This window comes from Chiloscyllium punctatum, chromosome 12 (assembly GCF_047496795.1).
Source record: "Chiloscyllium punctatum isolate Juve2018m chromosome 12, sChiPun1.3, whole genome shotgun sequence".
Lineage (NCBI taxonomy): Eukaryota > Metazoa > Chordata > Chondrichthyes > Orectolobiformes > Hemiscylliidae > Chiloscyllium > Chiloscyllium punctatum.
The window spans coordinates 2,913,016-2,939,407 of NC_092750.1; the positions used below are offsets into that span (position 1 = coordinate 2,913,016).

Genomic DNA, 26,392 nt, shown 5'->3' on the forward strand with positions numbered 1-26,392 from the left:
TTTCATACAGAAAATAATGAAGTCTGGAAATCTCTGCCTCAAAAGAGTGTATGCCAGGTCACAAACAACATCTTCATGACTTAATAAGGCTATGAAGGGATAAGGAGTAAAGGAAAGTAAATGCAATTGAGCAACATATCAACTATGATATGACTTACAGGAAGGATGTAATTGCTCTGGAGAGAGCGCAGAGAAGATTGACAAGAGAGAACTGTAGTTATGAGGAGAGATTGGAGAGGTAGGGGTTGATATCTTGGAATAGAGAAAGTTGAGGGGTAACAGAATCATAGAATCCCAATGGCCATTTGGTCCATTGAATCTACACTGATCCTGCGAAGAGCATCCCACGCAGACCCACTCTATCCCTCTAAACCTGCATTTCCCATGGTTAATCCACTTGGCCTGCATATCCCTGGACACTATGGGCAATTTAGCATGGTGAATCCACCTCACCTGCACATTTTTGAACTGTGGGAGGAAACCCACGCAGACAGAGGGAAAATGTACAAACTCCACACAGACAGTCGCCAGAGGCTGGAATCAAACTTGAGGCAGCAGTGCTAACCACTGAACCACTGTGCTGTCCTTGACTGAAACACAAAATTGAGAGGGTTGGAGATAGAGTAGACAGGAGGTACTGTTTTCCCTCAGCAGAGAGTTCAAAAACCAGGGGTCATAGATTCAAGCTAAGTGGCAGAAGGCTAAGAGGACATATGATGATTTTTTTATTTTCCATAAACGGTAGCAAGTGTTTGGAAATTACTGCCTGAGGTGGTGGTGAAAGCAGAGACCCTAGATTCTTTCAAAAAGTGTTCTATGTTGCAGGGCTATGGGCTGTGTACAGGAAGATGGGATTAGAAAGGTCATTGGGTGTCTTTGAATTGGCATGGACAAGCTGGACTGAAGGGTCTGCTTCTGTACCATATCATTTCTATGGTGCTAACTGACAGTAGAGGGCTTAATGCTAAGTTCCTTCATGACTAAAGAGATAAATACTGGTTGATATTAAATTACCTTGCTTATCCTCTCATGGACAGCTCTGATTCCGTGCCAGAGATCTAACTGGTGAAGAACGTTTGGATATACTGACTCTAAACACAAATAGAGAAAAACATTAAACCACGATTATGAAACCTGCCAATTTTATGAACATCTATCCTAATGTGTCTTTAGGAGGTTCGCTGTCCATTGTGTCTGATAATGCTCCTGTGAAATACCTTGGGACAATATACTACTTTAACTGCAAATTAATCTTATTGAAGAAAGATCACTTAAGCAAAGTGCTGGAGGATGAATAGCACTTGTGAACTGTTCTTCAGTAAGAGAGATGGCAGCTCAATAGCTCACTCCACCCCCATATTCTTCTCTCAGATAGGTGCCACAGGGAATTGTCTGTCCAATGTTTAGCTGGAACAAACTGCAGTGCCTCAAAGACTGGATAGCGAACAAGCAGCCTGACAACAAAGTGACAGATAGATGATTAATATTATGTCTAGTACTGGTCAGCCCACTTGAGGAAGAATGTGAGGATTCTTGAGAGGGTATAGCAATTTACGAAAATGGTGGTAGGGATGAGGGATTTCAGTCACATGTTTAGGATGGAAAAGTTGGGGTTATTCACTATTGAGCAAAGGAGATTTGTTAGGATAAATTGTTATGTGGTTGCAGTTTAGTGGGAATGGGGTTGAGAAATCAGGTTCTCTTGGAGAGTGAGGTGAGAGAGAGCATGAGGAGGGATAGGGGGGAAACTGGAGAATTTAAAGCATAGCAGGGGTAAGCTCATTGGGGAGTTTTACGGTGGGAGATCAAGGATGGAGAATCGGGTCTGTTTCCATGCTGTACAGTTCTATGACACTATGACTCTATTGAACAGATCATTCCTTCTTATTTTCTCACATCATGGACACTTACTTATCGTTGACAAAAGCTGAGGATCTGCATCTGTAACTATCTCAGAAACATCGAGATTATTCTTCACCAACCACTGGAAGGCACGTCGGAACGCAGAGGTTTCCAAATTTCTCAGTCTCCTGGCTCCTTCTCTGGCATCGATCACTTGAACGTCAAGGATCTTGTGAGTACAATTGTCCATCATTGTATAAGTGAGGTATCGCTCTGAAGAGATACAGCTGTTGTTGCTTTGATCCCCTAATACCACAAGGGGATGCGTGAGCTCCAGAAAAAGTTTTCCCTGCATCTTCTTCCAGAAATTTGTCACTGATGGCTGAACATACGACTTTTGAGTCTTGAAGAATGACTGATAACTAACCAGACGCATATTTAGGAATTTGAACATTAGAGCAATTTTCCGATAGTTATTTCCTGATAAAACTATGCTTGACACCAGCAGAGTATTGCCAGCAGGGACACCTTTGAGCAATGGTTGTGACCACCAGACAGATTTGTGTCCATGGCAGCAATGGCTCACAACTTTCATAGCTGTTGCTACAATGTGCAGTTCCAAATCTATTTTACCTTTGCAGTTGAGATGCTCACACCTTGAAAATGCTTTCTTAGCTAGGGACATAAGACATGTATCGTAGACAATACCGGTCCTCATGCTACATACACTCTTGTTGGGTGTCAAAGCCACTGGAACTTGGACAGATTCTTCTTCCTCAGGCACTATTTTATTGTTAATGATATTTAATACCTCTTCTTCAACTGTGCAGTCCATTAGCTTAGTATTTATGCAGCTGTTCAGAAATCAGAGATGTTATTTACAACTGTAATTCACATGTCAAATATATATAAAGAATAAGAGTTGGGGACAAAAATATAAGATAGTCACCAATAAATGCAACAAGAAATTCAGAACCTTCATCAAGAGATTGGGGCAGAATTTTAAACTCACTACCACTTATGATTGAAGAGAATAGTATTGATCAGGGATTTTCAAACTCTGGATTGTAACCATCCAAGTGAGGTCATGGGGCGAGACTTTGGGATGGTGAGCCCCATAGCAGCAATGAGGGGAAATCTTGCCTAACAGATTTACTTGAATTCTTTCAACAAGTTTGATAAAGGGGAAGCAGCGGATATATTTGGATTTTTGGAATGTGTTTGATAAGGTAAAACACATTAGGCTACCATGGTGTTGGAGACACTACATCAGGATTGACTGAGAACTGGCTAAATAAGAAGACAGAGAGTTGGGAGAAGGGGAGGCATTTTCAGGGTGGCAATCATTAACTAATGGAGTGCCACAGGGATCAGTGCTGGGACGACAATATTGATTTTATATACATTAATGACTTTGATGAGGGGTGTGAATGCACTATAAAGAAGTTTACAAATGACACAAAAGTACATGCAGATGATACCAAAATTTGAGGTGCAGTGGATAGCAAAGAAGGTTACCTCAGATTACAACAGGATCTTGATCAGATGGGTCAATGGGCTGAGAGGTGGCAGATGGAGTTTAATTCAGATAAAGGCAAGGTGCTGCATTTTGGGAAATCTTAGCAGGACTTATACACTTAATGGTAAGGTCCTAGGGAGTGTTGCTGAACAAAGAGACCTTAGAGTGCAGGTTCATAGCTCCTGGAAAGTGGAGTCACAGGTAGATAGGATAGTGAAGAAGGTGTTTGGTATGCTTTTCTTTATTGGTCAGAGTATTGAGTACAGGGGTTGGGAGGTCATGTTGCGGGTGTACAGGACATTGGTTAGGCCACTGTTGGAATATTGCATTCAATTCTGGACTCCTTCCTATCAGAAAGATGTTGTGAAACTTGAAAGGATTCAGAAAAGATTTACAACCCTGTTGCCAGGTTGGAGATTTGAGCTATAGGGAGAGGCTGAACAGGCTGGAGCTGTTTTCCCTGGACCATCGGAGGCTGAGGGGTGACCTTATAGAGGTTTACAAAATTATGAGGGGCATGAATAGGGTAAATAGGCAAAATCTTTTCCACAGGATCGGGGAGTCCAGAACTAGAGGGTATAGGTTTAGGGTGAGAGAGGAAAGATATAAAAGAGACCTAAGGGGCAACAGTTTCACAGAGAGGGTGGTATGTGTATGGAATGAGCTGCCAGAGGATGTGGTGAAGGCTGGTACAATTGCAACATTTAAGAGGCATTTGGATGGGTATATGAATAGGAAGGGTTTGGAGGGATATGGGCCGGGTGCTGGCAGGTGGGACTAGATTGGGTTGGGATATCTGGTCGGCATGGATGAGTTGGACCGAAGGGTCTGTTTCCTCGCTGTACATCTCTATGACTCTATGACATTGGAAGGTAAGTAATGAGGATGACACAAAGAGTCTGCAGAGTAACATAGACACGTCATGCAACCTGGTAGATGAAATATAATGTACTTTGGCATGAAGAATTAGGAGCAGAAAGCTACAAAACAGAGTGATTTGTGCATGAATCACAAAAAGCTAGCATTCAAGTTCAGTGAGCAATAGGAAAGGCAAATAAAATGTTGGTCTTCATTTCAAAGGGAGTACAGTATAAAAGCTAGGAGGTTTTATGAATATAGGTAAGACATCAATCAGACCACAGCTGGAGTACTGTCAACAGTTTTGGTCCTTTCACCTAAGGGAAGATATATGGGGTGGGGAGTGCAATGTAAAATGTTCAACTTATGAATGCTCATACTTATGAATGCAGGTGTGTAATTTTAAATATGTGACACTGGAACATTTTTGAAAGGCTGCTTTATATGGTTCTGCATCGTGTTCCGACTTGCATACAAATCGACTTGCAAACGGACCCAGGAACAGAACCCATTTGCAACCCAGGGACTGGTTGTTTCGGCATTAGAGGAAGTCCAGAGGAGGTTCATTAGACTGATAAAATAGTTTCTCTGTACCCAGTTATGAGGAGTCAGCTCAGCCTATACCCAAAGGGATTTAGAAGAATGAGAGGTAGACTTATTGAAAAATTCAAGATTCTTGGGGGGGGGGCTTGATAGGATAGAGGTTGGAAAGATTGTTTCCCCTTGTGAGAGCCTTGGACCACCAGGGGGCATCATCTCAGAATAAGGGGTTAGCCATTTATAACACAGATGAAGAAGACTGTCCTCTGCAAGAACACAGAAAGTTACAGTGCAGTGCAGGCCCTCCAGCCCTCAATGTTGCGCCGACCTGTGAAATTAATCTGATGTCCATCTAACCTACACTGTTCCATTATTATCCATATATATGTTCAATGCCCATTTAAATGCCCTAAATGTTGACGAGTCTTCTACTGTTGCAGATAGGCCGTTCCACGCCGTGACTACTGTCTGAGTGAAGAAACTACCCCTAATATCTGTCCTCAATCTATTACCCCTCAATTTAAAGCTATGTACCTTCATGTTAACCTTCACCATCCAAAGAAAAAGGCTCTCACTGTCCATCCAATCTAACCCTCTGATTATCTTATACGTCTCGATTAAGTCATCTCTCAACCTTCTTCTCTCCAACGAAAACAGCCTCAGTTCCTCATTTTCTCCTTGTAAGACCTTCCCTCCATACCAAGTAAAATCCTGGTAAATCTCCTCTGAACCCTTTCCAAAGCTTCCACATCCTTCCTATAATGCGGTGACCAGAACTGCACACAATACTCCAGGTGTGGCCTTACCCATGTCTTGTACAGCTGAAGTATGACCTTGTGGCTCTAAAACTCAATCCCCTACCAATAAATGCCAACACACCATATGCCGTCTTAACAACCCTATCAACCAACGTGGTAACTTTCAGGGATTTATGCACCTGGACACGGAGATCTCTCTGTTCATCTACACTGCCAAGAATTTTACCATTAGCTGAGTACTCTGCATTCCTGTTACTTCTTCCGACGTGAACTACCTCACACTTTTCCGCGTTAACCTCCATTAGCCACCTCTCAGCCCAGCTCTGCATCTTATCTATGTCTATCTGTAACCCACAACATCCTTCACCACTGTCCACAACTCTGCCTACCTTAGTGTCATCTGCAAATTTACTAACCCATCCTTCTAAGCTGACATCCAGATAACTTATAAAAATGACAAACAGCAGTAGCCCCAAAACAGATCCTTGCAGCACACCACTGGTAACTGAGCTCCAGGATGAACATTTCCCATCAACCATCATCTTGTCTTCTTTCAGCTAGCCAATGTCTGAACCAATTCACTAAATCACTTTCAATCCCGAAACTCTGTATTTTGTGCAATAGTCTATCGTGTGAAACCTTACCAAATGCCTTACTGAAGTCCATATCCACAACATAAACCACTTTACCTACATCCACCTGTTTTGTCACCTTCTGAAAGAACTCAATAAGGTTAGTGAGGCATGACCTACCCTTTACAAAACCATGTTGACTATCCCTAATCAAATGATTCCTTTCCAGATGATTATAAATTCTTTCTCTTATAACCTTTTCAAACACCTTACCCAAAACTGAATGCTCACTGGTCTATAATTACCAGGGTTGTCTCGACTCCCCTCCTTAAACAAGGGAACAACATTTGCTATCCTTCAGTCTTCTGGCACTACTCCTGTTGACAATGATGACATAAAGATCAAAGCCAAAGGCTCGGCAATCTCCTCCCTGGCTTCCCAGAGAATCCGAGGATAAATCCCATCCAGCCCAGGGGTCTTATCTATTTTCGGATCTTCCAAAATTGCTAACATCTCCTCTTTGTCAACCTCAATCCCATCTAATCTTGTAGCCTATGTCTCTGTATTCCCATTAACATTGCTCTTTTCCAATGTGAATACTGATGAAAAGGATTTATTAAGCACTTCCCCATGTCCTTAGATCTACACACAACTTCCACTACTATCCTTGATTGGCCCTGATCTCACCCTGGTCATTCTTTTATTCCTGATATATCTATAGAAGGCCTTGGGGTTTTCCTCGATCCTATCTGCCAACAACTTCTCATGTCCCCTCCTGGCTCTTCTGAGCTCTCTCTTTAGATCTATTCTGGCTAACTTATAATTCTCAAGCCCCCGAACTGAGCCTTCATGCCTCATCCTCAAAAAGGCCTTCTTCTTCCTCTTGACAAGAGCTTCAACTTCTTTCTCTTCCTCTTGACAACTACCTCCCTGCCTAATAGATATATACATATCAAGGACCCACAGTACCTGTTCCTTGAATGAGCTCCACATTTCAAGTGTGTCCATCCCTTGTGGTTTCCTTCCCCATCCTATGCATCTTAAATCTTGCCTAATTGCATCATAATTGAAAGTAGTGAATCTATGGAATCTTTACTGCAGGGAGCTGTTGAGGCTGGGTCGTTTGGTACATTCAAGGTAGGTAGATTTTTCAACAGTGAAGGCATCAAGGATTCTGGGAAAAAAAGGCAGGAAAGTGGAATGGAGATCAGCCATGATCTTTTTGAATGGTGAAGAAGATATGAAGAACTGAATATTCTACATGTTATGGTTTTAAGTTAAATGAGCAGGAGTAAGTGGACACCAGTGTGATGTATGAACACCAACACTGACTTTCTAAGCTTGATTTTATGATGTACATTCTATGTCACTTACCAACTGACATGTTTTAAAGAAAACCAGGAGTTAAGACTTTAAGCTTTCAACAGCAATTGAACAGCATTCAATTAGCAGACATTAGGTTTTCTGTTCTTGGTAAATGCATTGTTTAACTGTATTTAAAACATTCTGAATTGCAGGTCATTCCATGGAAATCTCAGACCCAATGCAAGCAATGTCACAGGGGAGCAGGTACTGGTGTCTGTCTTGTCTTCATGAATTGGTGTTCCAGGAAAGTTCAAGTATTATTAGAAAAGGAATTTAGATGTCAACAAAAAGAAACAAGTTATGAATGTTGAAAATCTGAAATTAAAAACAGAAAACATCGTTAATACGCAGCAAGTCAGGAAGCAGTGGTGAAAGGAAGTTAGTGCTTCAGTTTAATGGTCTGGAAATGGCTGATGACTGATCATTGACCTGGATTATAAATGTATGTCTTCTCCTACAGATGATATCTGGTCTGTTGAACATTTCCAGTACTTTCTGTAGATGTTAACAAAGGTAGATTGCATGTTTCTGAGAGTCTGGAATAAGGATGAGTAAGAAATGTCCCTGCTGGGGATCTTTACACAACAGGAATGAATGAATAAAGGTAAATAAGGATAAATATACTTACTTCTCTGGCAGGAGATATTCAGTCACATCCATAGAATCTTCGACAAACTCCATACCATCTTTACCATGCTCCGTGTCTGTGTCACTATCAGCAGTGGATAAACTGCAAGAATAAATGTACCTTGTAGCATCCTGCTAATATGTAAGGTCCCACTGACCAATCACAATCACCTCCTACCTGCATCCACCTATCGCCATCGTACCTACCTTCGCCTTAGCCCCATCCCCTTCCCTATTTATTTCTCAGCCCTCTTCCCCCTCCCATATCCTGAAGATAGGTTCTGATCTGAAATGTCAACTCCCCTGCTCCTCTGTTTGACCTGGTGTGCTTTTTCCAGTTCCATACTTTATCAATGCTAAACCCAGTCAACATCAACCTTGACTCCAATATAGTGCTAATGTTCATTTTCACTCGCAGCAAATCCATTTACCTAGCACTTTCTGCATTCACTGACATATATTGCTCCCGGTCAGTCAAGGCCTCAATTTAAAAGATCCATCCTCTTTTATTCCCTAAATCTTTCCATGGTCCTGCACCTCTTTGTGTATCCTCCTCCAAATGGCTAATCTTTTAGTATTTGTGTCCATTGCTTGTTCCTGGTTTGTTGGTACAGACATGATGGGTTGAATGGCCTCCTTCTCAGCTGTAACAATTCTGTGATTTACTTTTGTTCACTGCTGCAAACAGATACTTATGTAGTTTGGAATTAATTTTACTGTAACAATGTTCCTGTGATGGCTATGGAATATTTTACCACACTAAAGATGCTACATTTGCATTACTGACTGACAGCCTTGTGTTTCAAATAGGCAAAGTGACAAAAATGTGCACCATTTACAAGATGCACAACAATAAACCACTCAAGCTCCTCTGACAGCAATTTCCAAACCAACGATTGCTACCAGCTAAATGAACAATGGCAACAGATGCATGTCAACACCAGCACTTGCAAGTTTGCCCTTTTTTCACACATCATCCTGACTTGCAGCTATATCAGTTATCTCACTGCTACTTGATCAATATAATGGGACTTCCTTCTGAACAGTCTTATGGATGTACCTACACCACATGGACATCAGCAATAAAACAAGGCAGCTCACCACCACCTTCTGAAGGGCAATTATGAATGAGTTATAAATGCTGGCCCAGCCAATTATGTCCTCATCCAGAATGGATAAACAACAAATTAATACTATAACTCAAGTGAGTAAACATGCTTTATCGCTTGGTAGCAATATAGATGGAGGTTCAGGTTTAATTCCAGATGTACGATTGAATCTTGAGCAGAAGATCAGCCATGGTTCCTGTTTCACATCACAACCTGTTGAACTGACAGAGTTGTGGGAATTGGGTGAGGACTGCGTCTGTCTCATCTGTGAGGCCCTCTACAATTAGGCTGATACTCTGAGCTTACTGATGCCATTGGGTTGAAACACAGCATCAATCGACAATTTTGAAAGAAGGGAGAAAAATGTAGACCATAAAAAGCAAAAAATTGCATGGAAAATTAAACGTTCGGAAAGTGAATCAAAACTCATTCATACAACCATTAATAATTATAAATAATAAATTCAGAGGAATAACAAATGGGAAGGATATAATGTAGTGATCAAGATAATGTTCTGGAGACTGAGGCTTAAATATCACTATTGCAGATGATGGACTTTGAATTCAATAAAGGTCTCAATTAAGAGTCTAATGAAGACCATTAAACCATTGTCCATTGTCATAAATTCACTTATGTCCATTAGGGAAGGAAATCTGCTGTCCTTATCTGGCGTGTCCTACTTGTGACTTAAGAACAGCCCTCTAAAATGGCCAAGCAAACCATTGAGTTCCTTCAAGAAGGAATTAAACTGGTTGGGCCAAATGCATGGACTCAAGCATCAGAAGTGACAACAATAGACAGTGTAGACCTTGCAAAATCCTTCTTACGAACATCTGAGAGCTACTGACAAAATTGGGAAGTTCTCAACATATCCTTTTAAGGGAGGTTCATATTTCTGACAGGAGGTTCCACTGAGGGTTTCCTCAGAAATGCGGAGCTCTACATCCATTCCGACAGTTCTCTTGTTGTATAGAACTGTCAGAAAAGGGCAAACCATGGCCCCTTTTCACAGCAGTCAGCTAGCATATTCTGAACTGTAAAGGTCCTGACATCTACTTTGACACTGCTGTCAAAGCAAGTGTACATCAGGCAAGTGTGATGCTAGGGTGCCAGCTGGGTAGAGGTAGGGTGTCATGTAAGTAGGGGGTTGGATGCAAGAAATGTAAAGATGACAGTCAATGTTCCAATGCAAGGCATGATGACAGCTAGGAAGGGGTAAGGAGCCAGAGGTAGGTCGGATACCTGATGTGACATCTGAGTAGGGTGCCGGATGCCAACTGGATGGGAATACATTGCCAATGATAGGATGTGAAATGAGTAAGAGGTAGGGTTCTAGGTAAGGATGCCAGGGGGGTGGTAACAGATGAATAGGGAGTAGAGTGCTTGGTTAGTAAAATGTCAACTTCCAGTCCTAGTGCCTTGTCAACTTTAAGTACGGACGCCCTGTCCAATATCGCCTCCTTATCAATTTTAAATCCTCCCATTGTCTGAACTACGTTGCCTTTCACCATAGCCGGGGAGCAACTTCCTCATTGGTGAATTTATGACAATGGACAACGGTTTAATGGTCTTGTGCTTCACCATGCCTCTGCCTTTATGAATAATGCAAAGTCATGGTAAAAATCTTAAAACACAAAATAGTTAATCACTCTTTTCAGCCATTAACTCTAAATATGATTCTCTTTAAAACAAAATTGGTCTTTACGTGGACTATAGGTGCCACACAGAGCTGATGAGATTACCATCCAATACTTAATCAAATGAATGAGCCCCATGTTACAGCTGACTCTGCAAGCTAGGGATGAGGAATAACAATCACACGTTGTGCTTCTGAACAGTGACCAGCTTCATGCAGAAAAGTATGACCATGCATAAACCTTGAAGTACAGCTGATAGCTGTGTCTCACTAAGCGCAGTACCACAGCTTGCTTTCATTCAAGAAACCCTTACAGAGGACATCCAGAGAGGGCAGGGAGGACAAGAGAGAGAGCATGAGAGAGCAAGAGACAGTTAGAGAGAGAGCGAGAGACATGTTTTGTTGATTGAAGAGGTTCTAAAGAAGGATCACTGGACTCAAAACGCTGACTCAAAACAGCAAGATGATAATGCTCAGATAGTCTGTTATGCTGATCGAATGGAAAATATAGTTTAAGGACATTAAGGAGCCTCACTTTGCTCCTTCAAGATAGCGGCTGTGGGATCTTTACATCCACCTGGGGAAGCAAGAAGAGCCTCAGTTTGACCCTTCAACCAAAAGACAGCAGTATCAACAACTGACAGCACCCTCAGTATGGCACTGGGGATGTTAGCCTAGGATTCTGTGCTCAGGTCCCTGGAACAGGACTTGAAAGCATAATCTTATGACTGAGAAGTGGTAGATGGAGTTGGGAAAGCAAATCTTAGCAGGACTTATACACTTAATGGTAAGGTCCCAGGGAGTGTTGCTGAACAAAGAGACCTTGGAGTGCAGGTCCATAGCTCCTTGAAAGTGGAGTCGCAGGTAGATAGGATAGTGAAGAAGGTGTTTGGTATGCTTTCTTTTATTGGTCAGAGTATTGAGTACATGAGTTGGGAGGTCATGTTGCAGCTGTACAGGACATTGGTTAGGCCACTGTTGGAATATTGCCTGCAATTCTGGACTCCTTCCTATCGGAAAGATGTTGTGAAACTTGAAAGGGTTCAGAAAAGATTTACAAGGATGTTGCCAGGGTTGGAGGATTTGAGCTATAGGGAGAGGCTGAACAAGCTGGGGCTGTTTTCCCTGGAGCATTGGAAGTTGAGGGGTGACCTCATAGAGGTTTACAAAATTGTGAAGGGCATGGATAGGACAAATAGACAAAGTCTTTTCCTTGGGGTGGGGGGGGAGGGGTGGTGAGTCCAGAACTAGAGGGCATAGGTTTAGGGTGAGAGGGGAAAGATATAAAAGAGACTGAAGGTCAATTTTTTCACACAGAGGGTGGTACGTGTGTGGAATGGGCTGCCAGAGGAAGTGTTGGAGGCTGGTACAATTGCAGCATTTAAGAAACATTTGGATGGGTTTATGAATAGGAAGGGTTTGGAGGGATATGGGCCGGGTGCTGGCAGGTGGGACTAGATTGGGTTGGGATATCTGGTCGGCATGGACGGGTTGGACTGAAGGGTCTGTTTCCATGCTGTACATCTCTATGACTCTATGGTGGCAAGAGGGAGCATTATCCATGGAGCCACAGTTGGAAAAGGCTGTGGCTTGAGAGAGGAAGGAGAAAAATCTTTGGAGGTAGAAATGTAAAGATGACAGTCAACTTTCCAATGCACTTACTCATGCTGAAGCAGTAATGCTAAAATGAATCTTTGCCAACATTGCACATGAATCATTATCCAATATGTTTTGAGTATTAACATCCACCGTGATTTAGAGAAACATACCCTTCAGCTGACAATTGTGGAGGTGTTCTCTGAGGAAATTTAATCATCAGTGAAGATTGGATACGTTGTTCACTTTGATTTTCCCTGGAGGATGTAGATGATGTATTACAGCTTTCATCTTGCACTAAAAAATATAAAATCATGTGTGTTTATGTGCAGTTAGAATTTACATACGAATTTGCTACAAGCAATCCATGCAATGAAATTTACCCATTACTCTGTGGATAATTAATTGAAATTGGACTAGAATATAGAGCTTTTTGTATGCAGGAATACTCATTGATCCACTGTACCTACCTCTATCTTGATACTGTCAGTGCCTGGTGTCCTTCAGAGAGAGATAGAGTTAATGCGTCCAGTTCAAAATGACTCTTCTTCTGAATACATCCTCCTCAGTCTTCAGTTCCAAGCAATAGTCATTTTGGACTCAATGAATAAACAGTTTCTCTTCCCACAAATCCTGCCAGACCTGCTGAACTTTTCCAACACTATATTTTTTCTAAAGACTCTTTGCTTCTGTTGAGGATTCAGTGCTTCCAACTTATAAAAGGCACAAGTCCAGATTGTGATGGAACATTTACCAGTTTCCTGGTTGAGTCTGATAACACTCAAGAAGCTCAGCATCATCCAGGAAAAAGCAGCTCCTGGATTGGCAACCTACCGAACACCAATGTTACCTTTTCTTTCTGTTGCCAGACCTGAGGTTCACATGCAGCAGCTTCTGAATTAGAAAACAATGCAGTAGCAGGCTGATTGGTATGTGAAGAACCTCTCAGTGCTACGTAACTTAGAACATTTTCCAATACCTTCAACATTAACTCCCTCCTCCAACAATAGACAGTGGCGGCAGTGTGCGAGAATTATGAGATGCACAGCAGCAAGTCACAGATGTGTCTTCAATAATACCTTTCAAATCCACAGACTACCATGTAGAAGAAGGGCAGCAGATACATGGGAATACCATTACCTGCAGCTTCTTCTCCAAACCACACACCATCCTGACAGGGAAATATATTGTTGTTCCTTCAGTATTGTTAGGTCAATATCCTGGAATTCTTCCTTACCAGCTTTGTGGGTCTACCTGCAACAAAGGATTGCAGCAGTTCAAGAAGGCAATTCACCATCACCTTCTCAATGGCAGTTAGGGATGAGTAACAAAATACGGCCCAGCCAGCAATGGCCACATACATTGAAGATATGAAGATTTAGCACTGGGAGGGTTTAAATAACGTGCAGGACACAACAGTTTCCTCATTTCCCCTCCCCCCACCTTACCCCAGTTCCAACCTGCCAGCTCAGCACCATCCTCATGACCTGTCCTACCTGTCAATCTTCCTTCCCATCAATCCACTCCACCCTCCTCTCCAACCTATTACCTTTATCCCCACCCCCATCTACCTATTGTACTCTTAGCTACCTTCTACCCAGCCACAATCCCCTCCCATTTGTCTCTCCACCCCCAAGGCTCCCAGCCTCATTCCTGATGAAGGGCTTTTGCCCGAAACATCAATTTTCCTGCTCCTCAGGTGCTGCCTCATGTACTGTGCTTTTCCAGCACCACTCTAATCTTGACTCTGATCTCCAGCATCTTCAGTCTTCACTTTCGCCTAGGACACAACACTAGTCAATCAATATATAAGTTTGTAATTACTAACTTCTGTGGTGAACAAGCTCTCCCCTTCCTTTTGGATCCAAATATAATGTTGTAGAAACATGATGGGCCCTATAGAAAGAAGAAAAAGGTGACTGCATTTTACAAAATATTTGTCTTGTTCCATTTACTTCATGCATCATAAACATTTGGTGAACTTGACAGTTGATAAAGAAACAATACATGAATAAATATGAGACCTGTAATAATCCAAAAGGAATTTAGCCAAACAAGCATCTTTCTCAAAACCCAATTCCAATTTCAGCTGCTGCCAGCGATCAATCTCTATGCCAATATTAATCATTTGCTTCCTCCGCAAACGGTATCGTTCCAAACGTCGTCGTTTTGCTTCTTGCGGTGCTAAGTAAGGCTGGCGACCACGTTTGGACGAAGGCTGAAACATAACCGTGGTCACTATTCAGGCTTATCTGAACTGCTTCAGCACATGAACTGAAATATTAGAAACAAAACAAAGAGTGAAGCAGCATGGAAAACTAAATCGTATTTTGTTACATGTAGCCTTGTACATTTTGTTTAATACGGTTGAAGATATTAACTCTTTCAAAGTATACAAATACCAGCCTGATGAAAACAAGGGGTTAGATACAACAAAAGATTCCTTTGCTCTTTTAAACTACAAGTAAAACTCCCTCGACACTGTTCCTATCAAACACTCCCAGAGCAGGTACACCACGGTTTTAGATGCTTCTTCTACACTTTCTGAAAGAAATCTATATAATGAATAAATCAATCTAACTGCTCCTATGAAGAAGAAGAACCTGCTCCATAGATTGAAGCTATGTAACGTGACGTTGTTGACTCAGTTTAATTCAGAACATCTCTCCGTTAAGTAGAGGCTGCATTACCCGGTTTTACTATTCTGAATGAGGTTGATAGCTTGTTATAGCCAACACTGTCCCTTTCAAATCTATAACTGTATTATCTATTATTCATTACACTTCCTGTGAGAATGTGTCCAATTTAGAGAATCACTCTGCATAATCCAATTCCTCCAACCCCTTAGTCATTGGCTTTCTTCTAACTTTTGCAAATGCATTGTTTTACATCATATCATGCACGATGGATTATATTGTAAAAGGAATAGTATCTACATCTTGGTAACTCTCTCTGAAACCTCCTCCAGTCCAACAGTCCTCCCCATCTCTGTAAATGCCTCTAAATCATACAATCTTATCTCTGTTACCTCCTCTTACCCCGACACTTCTATCTCTGAAACCTCCCCCCAGACCCACAAAACCCTCCCTAAATCTGTAATCTCCTCCAATCCTGACAAACTTCCCAAACTCTGTAACCTCTTCCAGCACCCGTGGTCCTCCCCATCTCTGTAACTTCCTTCAACACCCCTCTCTCTATAACTTCCAGCAGGCCTGATATCCCTCTCTCTGAAACCTCCATTAGACCCTACAAACCTCTGTACACCTTCAACACTGGCTTTACATAAATTCTAAATTTACTTTGGCCCAGAACTGGTGACTGTGGCTGAGGTCTGGAATTCATCTCTGCTACACTCTCTCTCTTTACACAATGATTAAACCTATGCTTCAATATCTATTCAACTGATCATAAAAAACTCTGTGGTGCCATTAAATTATAAAATGTGCTATCATTAAATTTCCTTTGCCCAGGATGTTTTTCATTTGCTCAAACGTATCCCTTATGTACCAGAGCTAACTATTGTCTGAGCCACAGTCAGGTGAACAATGTTGAAATCTTTTTACTACAGTGACAGTCTGGGGAGGTGACAGCCAAATGGTATTATCACTCAAGTACTAATCCAAAGAACCAGGTAATGCCCTGTTGGACCTGGGTTCAAAATCTGCTTATCATCCGGTGTGTGATTGATTGGTTTATTATGTTTGGGCTCTTGTGGCAGTGGTAGTGTCCCTATATCTGAACCAGGAAGCCCAAGGTGTGTGATAACACTTTGGAATAGTTTGATTAGAAAATATCTGTAGACTCGACACCAATGCAAACAGTTAATGTGTTTCTAAGTTTGATATTTGAAACTTGGTCTTGTTCCTACAAAACTGTTTTAAAATCCCTGGATGAAAATTTACTTGCAGCTATATGTCCAATATGCAGGGCAGGGAAGGAGAAGGTGGGTGGACCTAGGAGGGGGGGTGCGAGAGAAGTGGGGTTGTGAGAAGAGGAGTGAGAGAAAAGGGGGAATGAGAGAGAAGAGGGGTTGAGGTGGCAAACAGAAGAGGTAGAAAGAGAGAGGGGCAAGAGTAAAAGGCTATAAGACCATCGAGTCATACAGCATGGAAACAGACCATTCGATCCAAACTGTCCATGTTGACCATGATCCCGAACTAAACTTGTCCCAACTGCCTGCACTTGGCCTTCATCCCTCCAAACATTTCTTATTCATGTACTTATCCAAACGTCGTTTAAATGTTCTAACTATTCTTGGATCAACCACTTCCTCTGGAAGTTCATTCCACACATGAACCACACTCTACATAAAAAAGCTGTCCCTCATGTATTTTTAAAATCTTTCTCCTCTCACCTCAGCAATATGCCCCTAGCCTTGAAATCTCACACCCTAGAGAACAGACAACTGCCATTCACCTTATCTATGCCCCTCACAATTTTATAAACTTCTTTAAAGTCACTCCTTAACCTCACACACTCCAACTATCCAGCCTCTCCTTATAACTTAAACCCTCCATTTCCCGCAACAGCGTGACAAATTGGGGTGGCATGGTGGCTCAGTGGTTAGCACTACTACTTCACAGCACTAGGGACTTGGGTTCGATTCCAGTCTCAGGTGACTGTCCGTGTGGAGTTTGCACATTCTCCCCATGTCTGCATGGGTTTCCTCCGGGTGCTCTGGCTTTCTCCCACAATCCAAAGATGTGTAGGTTAGGGTGGATTGACCATGCTAAATTGCCCATAGTGTTCAGGAATGTGTAGGTTAGGTGCCTTAATCAGGGGAAAGGTAGAGTAATAGGGTAGGGGAACGGGTCTGGGTGGGTTAATCTTTGGTGGGTCGGTATGGATTTGTTGGGCCAAATGGCCTATTTCCACACTGCAGGGGTTCTATGATGATTGAAATCTTTCCTTAACCCTCTCCAGGTTAATAATATCCTCACTATAACAGGGCAACCAGAATTGGACACTATACTCCAGAAGAGGTTTCACCTATGTCCTGTACACCTTCAACATGACACCCCCGACTCCGATACTCAAAGAAAATCTGACAGAACCGCTAATGCTGTAACTAAAAACAAAAACAGAATTTGCTGGCAAAGCTCAGCAGAGCTGGCAGCATCTGTGAAGGGGAATCAGAGTTAATGTTTCATCTCTGATGACCATTCCTCAGGCCCTTCACCTGATGTAGGAGCAGTACTCCAAAAGCTTGTGATTTCAAATAAACTTGTTGGACTATAACCTGCTGTTGTGTGAGTTTTAACCTTTTCCACTCCAGTCCAATACTGGCACCCCTACACCAATGAAGGCAAGCATGCTAAACACCTTCTTAACCACTCTGTCTACACATGACATAAACTTCAAAGAATTATGTGTCTGAACCCCAGGGTCTCTCTGTTCTACAACACTACTCAGACTCTACTTTTAATTGTATAAATCTTGCCCTGGTTTATATTACCAAAATACAATACCTCGCATTTATCCAAATTAAACCCCATCTGCCATTCCTCAGCTCACTGACCAAATTGTTCAAGATCTCTTTGTAATCACAGATAACCTTTTTCACTGTCCAGTATACCACCAATTTTGGTGTCATCCGCACAAACCTACTAACCATATCTTTTATATTTTCATCTAAATCATTTATATAAACGACAAATGAAAGCAAACCCAGCAACGATCACTGTTGAACACTGCTGGTAACAGGCCTAGTCCAAATAAACAATCCTCCACCATCACTCTCTGTTTCCTGCTGTTACCCAATTTTGTATCCAACAGGGAAACTCAGCCTGAATCCCACAAGATCTAACTTTACTAATTAGTTTACCACGTGGAACTTTGTCAAAGGATTTACTAATGTCTAAGTAAACAACGCCTTTCACTCTATGCTCATTAATCTTCTTGGTTACTTCCTCAAAAAACTCAATCAAGTTTTTGAGACATGATTTCCCATGCACAAAACCATATTGACTATTTCCAATCAATCCTTACCTCTCCAAATGCATATAAGTTCTATGTTTCAGAATCACCTCCAACAAATTACCAACCATCAAAGTCAGAATCATGGGTCTAAAGTTCTCAGGCTTCTCCTTATATCCCTTCTTAAACAAGGAGACCTCACCCGTAATTATGGATGAAGCAAATATGTCTGCAACAGGCCCCATATTTTCCTCCCTAACTTGCCACAATGTCCTGGAATACTCTAGATCAAGTCCCGGAGATTTATCTACCTTTATTTTTTTCTCAAACCTCAAGCACTTCCTCTTTTCTGTAATGTGAATGGTTTTCAAACTATCAATATTTATTTCCCAGTTCTCTAGCTTCCATTTCTTTTTCCACAGTAAAATGGGTACAAAATATTAATTTCTCTCCCATCTCCTCTTAAATTCAACACAAAGATGACCTCTTTGATCTTCAAGAGGCCTACTCTCTCCCTCTGCTCCCTCACTCTTAACGTACTTGTGGAATCTCTTTTGATTATCCTTATCTGCCAAATCTATCTCATATCCTCTCTTTGCCTTCCTGATTTCCCTCTTAAGAATACCTCTACACTCTTCATACTGCTCAAGAGATTCATTTGAACCTAGTTGACCAAACCTATGATTCTTGTTTTTTTCTTGACCAGATTCTCAATATCTTTATTCAGCCATTGTTCTCAAATCTATCAGCCTTATTTTTCACTCTAACAGGAACATGACTTTGACCTCTAGTTATCAAACGTTTGAAAACCTTCCAATTAGCAATTTTTGAGAAAAATCTAAACACAAAAAGAAAGCGGGTCACTAACACCAGAGCTTCATCTGAAGCTCACTGATGATGTTACCTAGTATGGTGACAAAACTTCTGAAAATGAATTTTTCAGCTCAGTGAGCAAACTTACATCTAGAACCTTCCAATTATCACATTTCCCTTTACCTGCAAACAGTCTACTCCAATCAATTTTTCCTGATGAAGGGCTTTTGCCCGAAACGTTGATTTCGCTGCTCGTTGGATGCTGCCTGAACTGCTGTGCTCTTCCAGCACCACTAATCCAGTATTTGATTTTCAGCATCTGCAGTCATTGTTTTTACCTTATCCTTTTCTGTTACTATTATAAAACTAATAGATTTATGATCACTAGACCTAAAGTGTTTCCCCTATTATCACTTTAGTCATTTGCCCTGACTTATTACCCAAGCGAAGGTCAAGTTTTGCCCACTCTCTTCTAGGAACATTTACATATTGATAAAGAGAATTTTCTTGAACACATTTAACAAACTCTGTGGTAGTCCTCATCAACGTTTGGAAAATTAAAATTACCTACTATTACAACCTAATTATTCTTACATATGTCTGAGATCTCTCTACATATCTGGAGGAGAGAGGCACTGAAGAGGCAGAGTGTGGAGAATGGCGTATCAGAGGGTACGGAAGATGGGGGAGAGAAGAGGAAAGGAGGGGTGGCAGGAATACTGGTGAGGTACAGTAGGCAGATGGGGTTGTTGTTTTGGGGGTATGGGGGTGTTGTTTGCGCAGGTGTTAGGGACTTGGTGTGTTTGGGGTGGTAGAGATGTGTTTGGAGAGATGGGGGTGTTAAATGGGATTATGTTTGGTGGGGTGTTAGGGAATTGAGAGTGCGTTTTGGGGTTTGGGTATATTTGGTGGTGTTGTGCGTCAGTATGTTTGGAGGGGAGGGCACTGTATTGGAAGGCGTGTGTGAAGGGGTGTGTCGGGGAAGGTGTGTGTGTGTGGGGGTGTCTCTGGGAGGGTATGTGTGAGGAGGTTTGTCCAGGATGATGTGTGTGAGGGGAGTGTGTCTGGGAGGGTGTGTGTGAGGGGGTGTGTCCAGGAGGATGTGTGTGAGGGGAGTGTGTCCGGGAGGGTGTGTAAAGGGGTGTCGGTGTGTGTGAGTGGGTGTCTCTAGGAGGGTGTGTATGAGGGGTTGTCTTTGGGTGTGTGTATGTGAGGGGTTGTCTCTGGGAAGGTGTGTATGAGGGGATGTGTCTGGAAGGGTGTGTGGAAAGTGTGTCTGGGAGGGTGTGTATGAGGGGGTGTTTCTCTGAGAGGGTGTGTGTGAGGGGGTGTCTCTGGGTGTGTGTGTGAGGGGGTTGTCACTGGGTGGGGGCGTATGAGGGGATATCTCTGGGAGGTTGGATGTGAGGGGGTGTGTGAGGGGGTGTCTCTAAGAGGGGGTGTGTGAGGGTGGTGTCTCTGGGAGGGTGGATGTGAGGGTGTGTGTGTGAGGGGATGTGTCCAGAAGGGGGTGAGAGGGTGTTTCCGGCAGGGTGTCTCTGTGAGGTTGTGTGTGAGGGGGTGTCTCTGGGTAGGTGTGTGTGTGTGTCGCTGGGTGGTTGTGTGTGAGGGGGTGTGTCTCTGTGAGGGTGTGTGTGAGGGGGTGTGTCTCTGGGTGTGTGTCTGGGGGGTGTGTTTCTGAGTGTGTGAGGAGGGTGTATGTCTCTGTGAGGGGGTGTATCTCTGAGTGTGTGTCTCTGTGAGGGTGTGTGTCTGGGGGTGTGTATCTCTGGGTGTGTGTGGGGGTTGTGTCTCTGTGTGTGTGTGAGGGGGTGTGTCTCTGGGTGTGTGTCTGGGGGGTGTGTATGTCTCTGTGAGGGTGTGTGAGGGGGATGTATGTCTCTGTGAGGGGGTGTATGTCTCTGTGAGGGTGTTTGTGAGGGGGTGTCTCTCTGGATGTGTGAGGGGTGGTGTATGTCTGTGAGGGTGTGTGTCTCTGGGTGTGTGTGTGTGTGTCTCTGGGGAGTGTGTGAGGGGGGGTGTATATCTGTGAGGGGGTGTGTATGTGTGTGTGAGAGGGGGTGTGTCTCTGGGTGTGTGAGAGAGGGTGTGTGAGAGGGTGTGTCTCTGGGTGTGTGTGTGTGTGTGTGAGGGGGGTGTATGTCTGTGAGGGTGTGTGTCTCTGGGTGTGTCTCGGGGGGGTGTATGTCTCTGTGAGGGTGTGTGTCTCTGGGTGTGTGAGGGGGGGTGTATGTCTGTGAGGGTGTGTGTCTCTGGGTGTGTGAGGGGGGGTATGTCTCTGTGAGGGTGTGTGTGAGGGGGTGTGTCTCTGGGTGTGTGAGGGGGGGTGTATGTCTCTGTGAGGGTGTGTGTGAGGGGGTGTGTCTCTGGGTGTGTGAGGGGGGGTGTATGTCTCTGTGAGGGGGTGTGTCTCTGGGTGTGTGAGGGGGGGTGTATGTCTGTGAGGGTGTGTGTCTCTGGGTGTGTGAGGGGGGGTGTATGTCTCTGTGAGGGTGTGTGTCTCTGGGTGTGTGAGGGGGGGTGTATGTCTCTGTGAGGGTGTGTGTCTCTGGGTGTGTGAGGGGGGGTGTATGTCTCTGTGAGGGTGTGTGTCTCTGGGTGTGTGAGGGGGGGTGTATGTCTCTGTGAGGGTGTGTGTCTCTGGGTGTGTGAGGGGGGGTGTATGTCTCTGTGAGGGGGATGTATGTCTCTGTGAGGGGGTGTGTCTCTGGGTGTGTGAGGGGGGGGGTGTATGTCTGTGAGGGTGTGTGAGGGGGATGTATGTCTCTGTGAGGGGGTGTGTCTCTGGGTGTGTGAGGGGGTGGGGGGTGGGGGGTACCGCGCTGGGGAGGCGGAGCAACCTCCACAAGCCCTGAGCCGCCCTTTGACCCCGCGCCTGCGCACCGCGGGGGAGGGTAATAGATCTCTGTGAGGGGGGGTATTATTTCACGGGGAGACTCGGGGGGGATTGACTTTTGGATTAAACAGACCGAGAGATGTCAACTTTATAAAAATAACATGTTTCCAGGTGGCCCGCTGTTGCCAGGCGACGGTGTACCATCGGTTACCATGGGAACGGAGCCAGAGCCCGCTGGCAGCGAGCGCGAGAAGGACACAGTAAGTACCTCCCCCACCCCCTCACCCAGGGACAGAGACTGTGCAATCAGTGCCCCCACCCCCTCACCCAGGGACAGAGACTGTGCAGCAGTGTCCCCACCCCCTCACCCAGGGACAGAGACTGTGCAATCAGTGCCCCCACCCCCTCACCCAGGGACAGAGACTGTGCAGCAGTGTCCCCACCCCCTCACCCAGGGACAGAGACTGTGCAGCAGTGTCCCCACCCCCTCACCCAGGGACAGAGACTGTGCAATCAGTGCCCCCACCCCCTCACCCAGGGACAGAGACTGTGCAGCAGTGTCCCCACCCCCTCACCCAGGGACAGAGACTGTGCAATCAGTGTCCCCACCCCCTCACCCAGGGACAGAGACTGTGCAATCAGTGTCCCCACCCCCTCACCCAGGGACAGAGACTGTGCAATCAGTGCCCCCACCCCCTCACCCAGGGACAGAGACTGTGCAGCAGTGTCCCCACCCCCTCACCCAGGGACAGAGACTGTGCAATCAGTGTCCCCACCCCCTCACCCAGGGACAGAGACTGTGCAATCAGTGCCCCCACCCCCTCACCCAGGGACAGAGACTGTGCAGCAGTGTCCCCACCCCCTCACCCAGGGACAGAGACTGTGCAATCAGTGTCCCCACCCCCTCACCCAGGGACAGAGACTGTGCAATCAGTGTCCCCACCCCCCTCACCCAGGGACAGAGACTGTGCAGCAGTGTCCCCACCCCCTCACCCAGGGACAGAGACTGTGCAGCAGTGTCCCCCACCCCCTCACCCAGGGACAGAGACTGTGCAGCAGTGTCCCCACCCCCTCACCCAGGGACAGAGACTGTGCAGCAGTGTCCCCCACCCCCTCACCCAGGGACAGAGACTGTGCAGCAGTGTCCCCCACCCCCTCACCCAGGGACAGAGACTGTGCAATCAGGGTCCCCACCCCTCACCCAGGGACAGAGACTGTGCAATCAGTGTCCCCACCCCCTCACCCAGGGACAGAGACTGTGCAATCAGTGTCCCCACCCCTCACCCAGGGACAGAGACTGTGCAATCAGTGTCCCCACCCCCTCACCCAGGGACAGAGACTGTGCAATCAGTGTCCCCACCCCCTCACCCAGGGACAGAGACTGTGCAATCAGTGTCCCCACCCCCTCACCCAGGGACAGAGACTGTGCAATCAGTGTCCCCACCCCCTCACCCAGGGACAGAGACTGTGCAATCAGTGTCCCCACCCCCTCACCCAGGGACAGAGACTGTGCAATCAGTGTCCCCACCCCCTCACCCAGGGACAGAGACCTTGCAATCAGTGTCCCCACCCCCTCACCCAGGGACAGAGACTGTGCAATCAGTGTCCCCCACCCCCTCACACAGGGACAGAGACTGTGCAATCAGTGTCCCCACCCCCTCACCCAGGGACAGAGACTGTGCAATCAGTGTCCCCACCCCCTCACCCAGGGACAGAGACTGTGCAATCAGTGTCCCCACCCCCTCACCCAGGGACAGAGGCTGTGCAATAAGTGACCCCACCCCCTCACACAGGGACAGAGACTGTGCAATAAGTGACCCCACCCCTTCACCCAGGGACAGAGACTGTGCAATAAGTGACCCCACCCCTTCACCCAGGGTCAGAGACTGTGCAATCAGTGTCCCCACCCCCTCACCCAGGGACAGAGACTGTGCAATCAGTGTCCCCACCCCCTCACCCAGGGACAGAGACTGTGCAATCAGTGTCCCCACCCCCTCACCCAGGGACAGAGACTGTGCAATCAGTGTCCCAACCCTCTCACCCAGGGACAGAGACTGTGCAATAAGTGCCCCCACCCCCTCACCAAGGGACAGAGACTGTGCAATCAGTGTCCCCACCCCCTCACCCAGGGACAGAGACTGTGCAATCAGTGTCCCCACCCCTCACCCAGGGAAAGAGACTGTGCAGTAACTGCCCCCACCCCTTTACCCAGGGACAGAGACTGTGCAGTAAGTGTCCCCACCCCCTCACCCAGGGACAGAGACTGTGCAATCAGTGTCCCCACCCCCTCACCCAGGGACAGAGACTGTACAGTAAGTGTCCCCACCTAGGGAAAGAGACAGTGCAATAAGTGCCCCCACCTTCCACCCAGGGACTGAGACTGTGCAGTAACTGACCCCACCTCCTTACCCAGGGACTGAGACTGTGCAGTAACTGACCCCATCACCTTACCCAGCGACAGAGACTGTGCAGTAAGTGCCCCCCACCCCCTTACCCAGGGACAGAGACTGTGCAATAAGTGCCCCCACCCCTCTCCCAGGGAAAGAGACTGTGCAGTAAGTGTCCCCCACCCAGGGACAGAGACTGTGCAGTAAGACCCCCCCAACCAGGGACAGAGACTGTGTAATAAGTGCCCCCACCCCTCACCCAGGGACAGAGACTGTGCAGTAAGTCCCTTACCCCTGGACAGAGACTGTGCAGTAAGTGTCCCCCACCCTGGGACAGAGACTGTGCAGCAAGTGTCCCCCACCTAGGGAAAGAGACTGTGTAATAAGTGCCCCCATCCTTCACCCAGGGACAGAGACTGTGCAGTAAGTGCACCCACCCCCTTACCCAGGGACAGTGACTGTGCAGTAAGTGCACCCACCCCCTTACCCAGGGACAGAGACTGTTCAGTAAGTGCACCCACCCCCTTACCCAGGGACAGTGACTGTGCAGTAAGTATCCCCCCATCCTTGCTCAGGGACAGAGACTGTGCAGTAAGTGTTACACCGCTTCGCCAGACACCCACTGATGATGTTCCGTAGTATGGTGACGAAACGTCTGGAAATAAACCTTCCAGCTCAGCGAGCAAACCCACATCCAGAACCTCAACCTGAGCTAAAAATCTTTTCAAAATTCACTCTGAATTTCAGTGTCTGTTGGTTCTTTTTAGATAACTCTCCATGGAGGAGGCATCTCCAAGCGCAGCCTCTGAGATACAGTCAGCTGACATTAAAAACGGTCAAGGCATTCCAATAGGTATGCTTTCCTTAATCTTTTTGGTTATTCCCATTATAATCAATGTAATTAATTCCGCGCATGAGTGTCTGAGTTAAACTGCCTCTACACTGTCCCCACCAATCACTTCCAGGAAGGGACAGCACGGGTTAGATGTAGCATAAAGCTCTCTCCGCACTGTCCCCATCAAACATTCCCAGGACAGGAACAGCATGTGGTTAGATACATAGAAACATAGAGGATAGGAGCAGGAGGTGGCCATTCAGCCCTTCGAGCCTGCTCTGCCATTCATCGCGATCATGGCTGATTGTCCAACTCAACAGCTTAAACCTGCTTTCTCCCCAGAACCTGTGATCCCGTTCACCCCAAGTGCTATATCTAGCAACCACTTGAATACATTTAATATTTTGGTGTCAACCATTTCCTGTGGTAATGAATTCCACAGGCTTACCACTCTTTGGGTAATGTCTCCTCATATCCGTACTAAATGGTCCACCCCAAATCTTCAGACTGTGATCCCTGGTTCTGGATGCACTCACCATCAGGAATATCCTCCCTGTGTCTAGCCTGTCTAGTCCTGTCAGACATCTGTAAGTCTCCATGAGATCCCCCTCATTTGTCTGAACTCCAGTGGAAACAAAGTCAAGACTGGTGTGCTGCTAGAAAAGCACAGCAGGTCAGGCAGCATCCAAGGAGCAGGAAAATCAACGTTTCAGGCAAAAGCCCTTCATCAAGATATTCCTTCTCCTCAGATGCTGCCTGACCTGCTGTGCTTTTCCAGCACCACACTAATCTTGACTCTAATCTCCAGCATCTGCAATACCCACTTCTGTCCAGTGAAAACAATCCTAACCCAGTCAGTCCCACCATCCCCAGAATCAGCCTGGTAAGTCTTTGCTACATCCCCTCAAGAGCAAGAGCATTCTTCCTCAGAAAAGGAGACCAAAACTGCCCACAATATTCTAGGTGTGGCCTCACCAAGGCCCTGTATAACTACAACAGCACATCCCTGCTCCTGTACTCGAAACCTCTTGCAATGAAGGTCAACATCCCATTTGCCTTCTTTCCCACCTGCTGCCCCTGCATGCTCACCTTCAGTGACTGGTACACAAGGACACCCAGGTCCCACTGCACACTCTCCTCTCCCAATTTACAGCCATTCAGATAGTAATCTGCCTTCGTGTTT

The 26,392-nt window shown here is 45.4% G+C and overlaps 1 protein-coding gene across 1 annotated transcript in view; it reads left to right on the forward strand.

Annotated features, from left to right (window-relative positions):
• Positions 1 to 2,002: 2,002 nt before the first annotated feature.
• The window catches only part of cfap100 (cilia and flagella associated protein 100), a 68,143-nt gene continuing 43,753 nt past the window's right edge, over positions 2,003 to 26,392 (forward strand). The window contains exons 1-3 of the mRNA XM_072581757.1: positions 2,003 to 2,074; positions 7,607 to 7,658; positions 22,159 to 22,247. Of these exons, the coding sequence (XP_072437858.1) occupies positions 7,615 to 7,658; positions 22,159 to 22,247 (133 nt within the window). The 5' untranslated portion in view covers positions 2,003 to 2,074; positions 7,607 to 7,614. The remainder of the gene's footprint in view (positions 2,075 to 7,606; positions 7,659 to 22,158; positions 22,248 to 26,392) is intronic.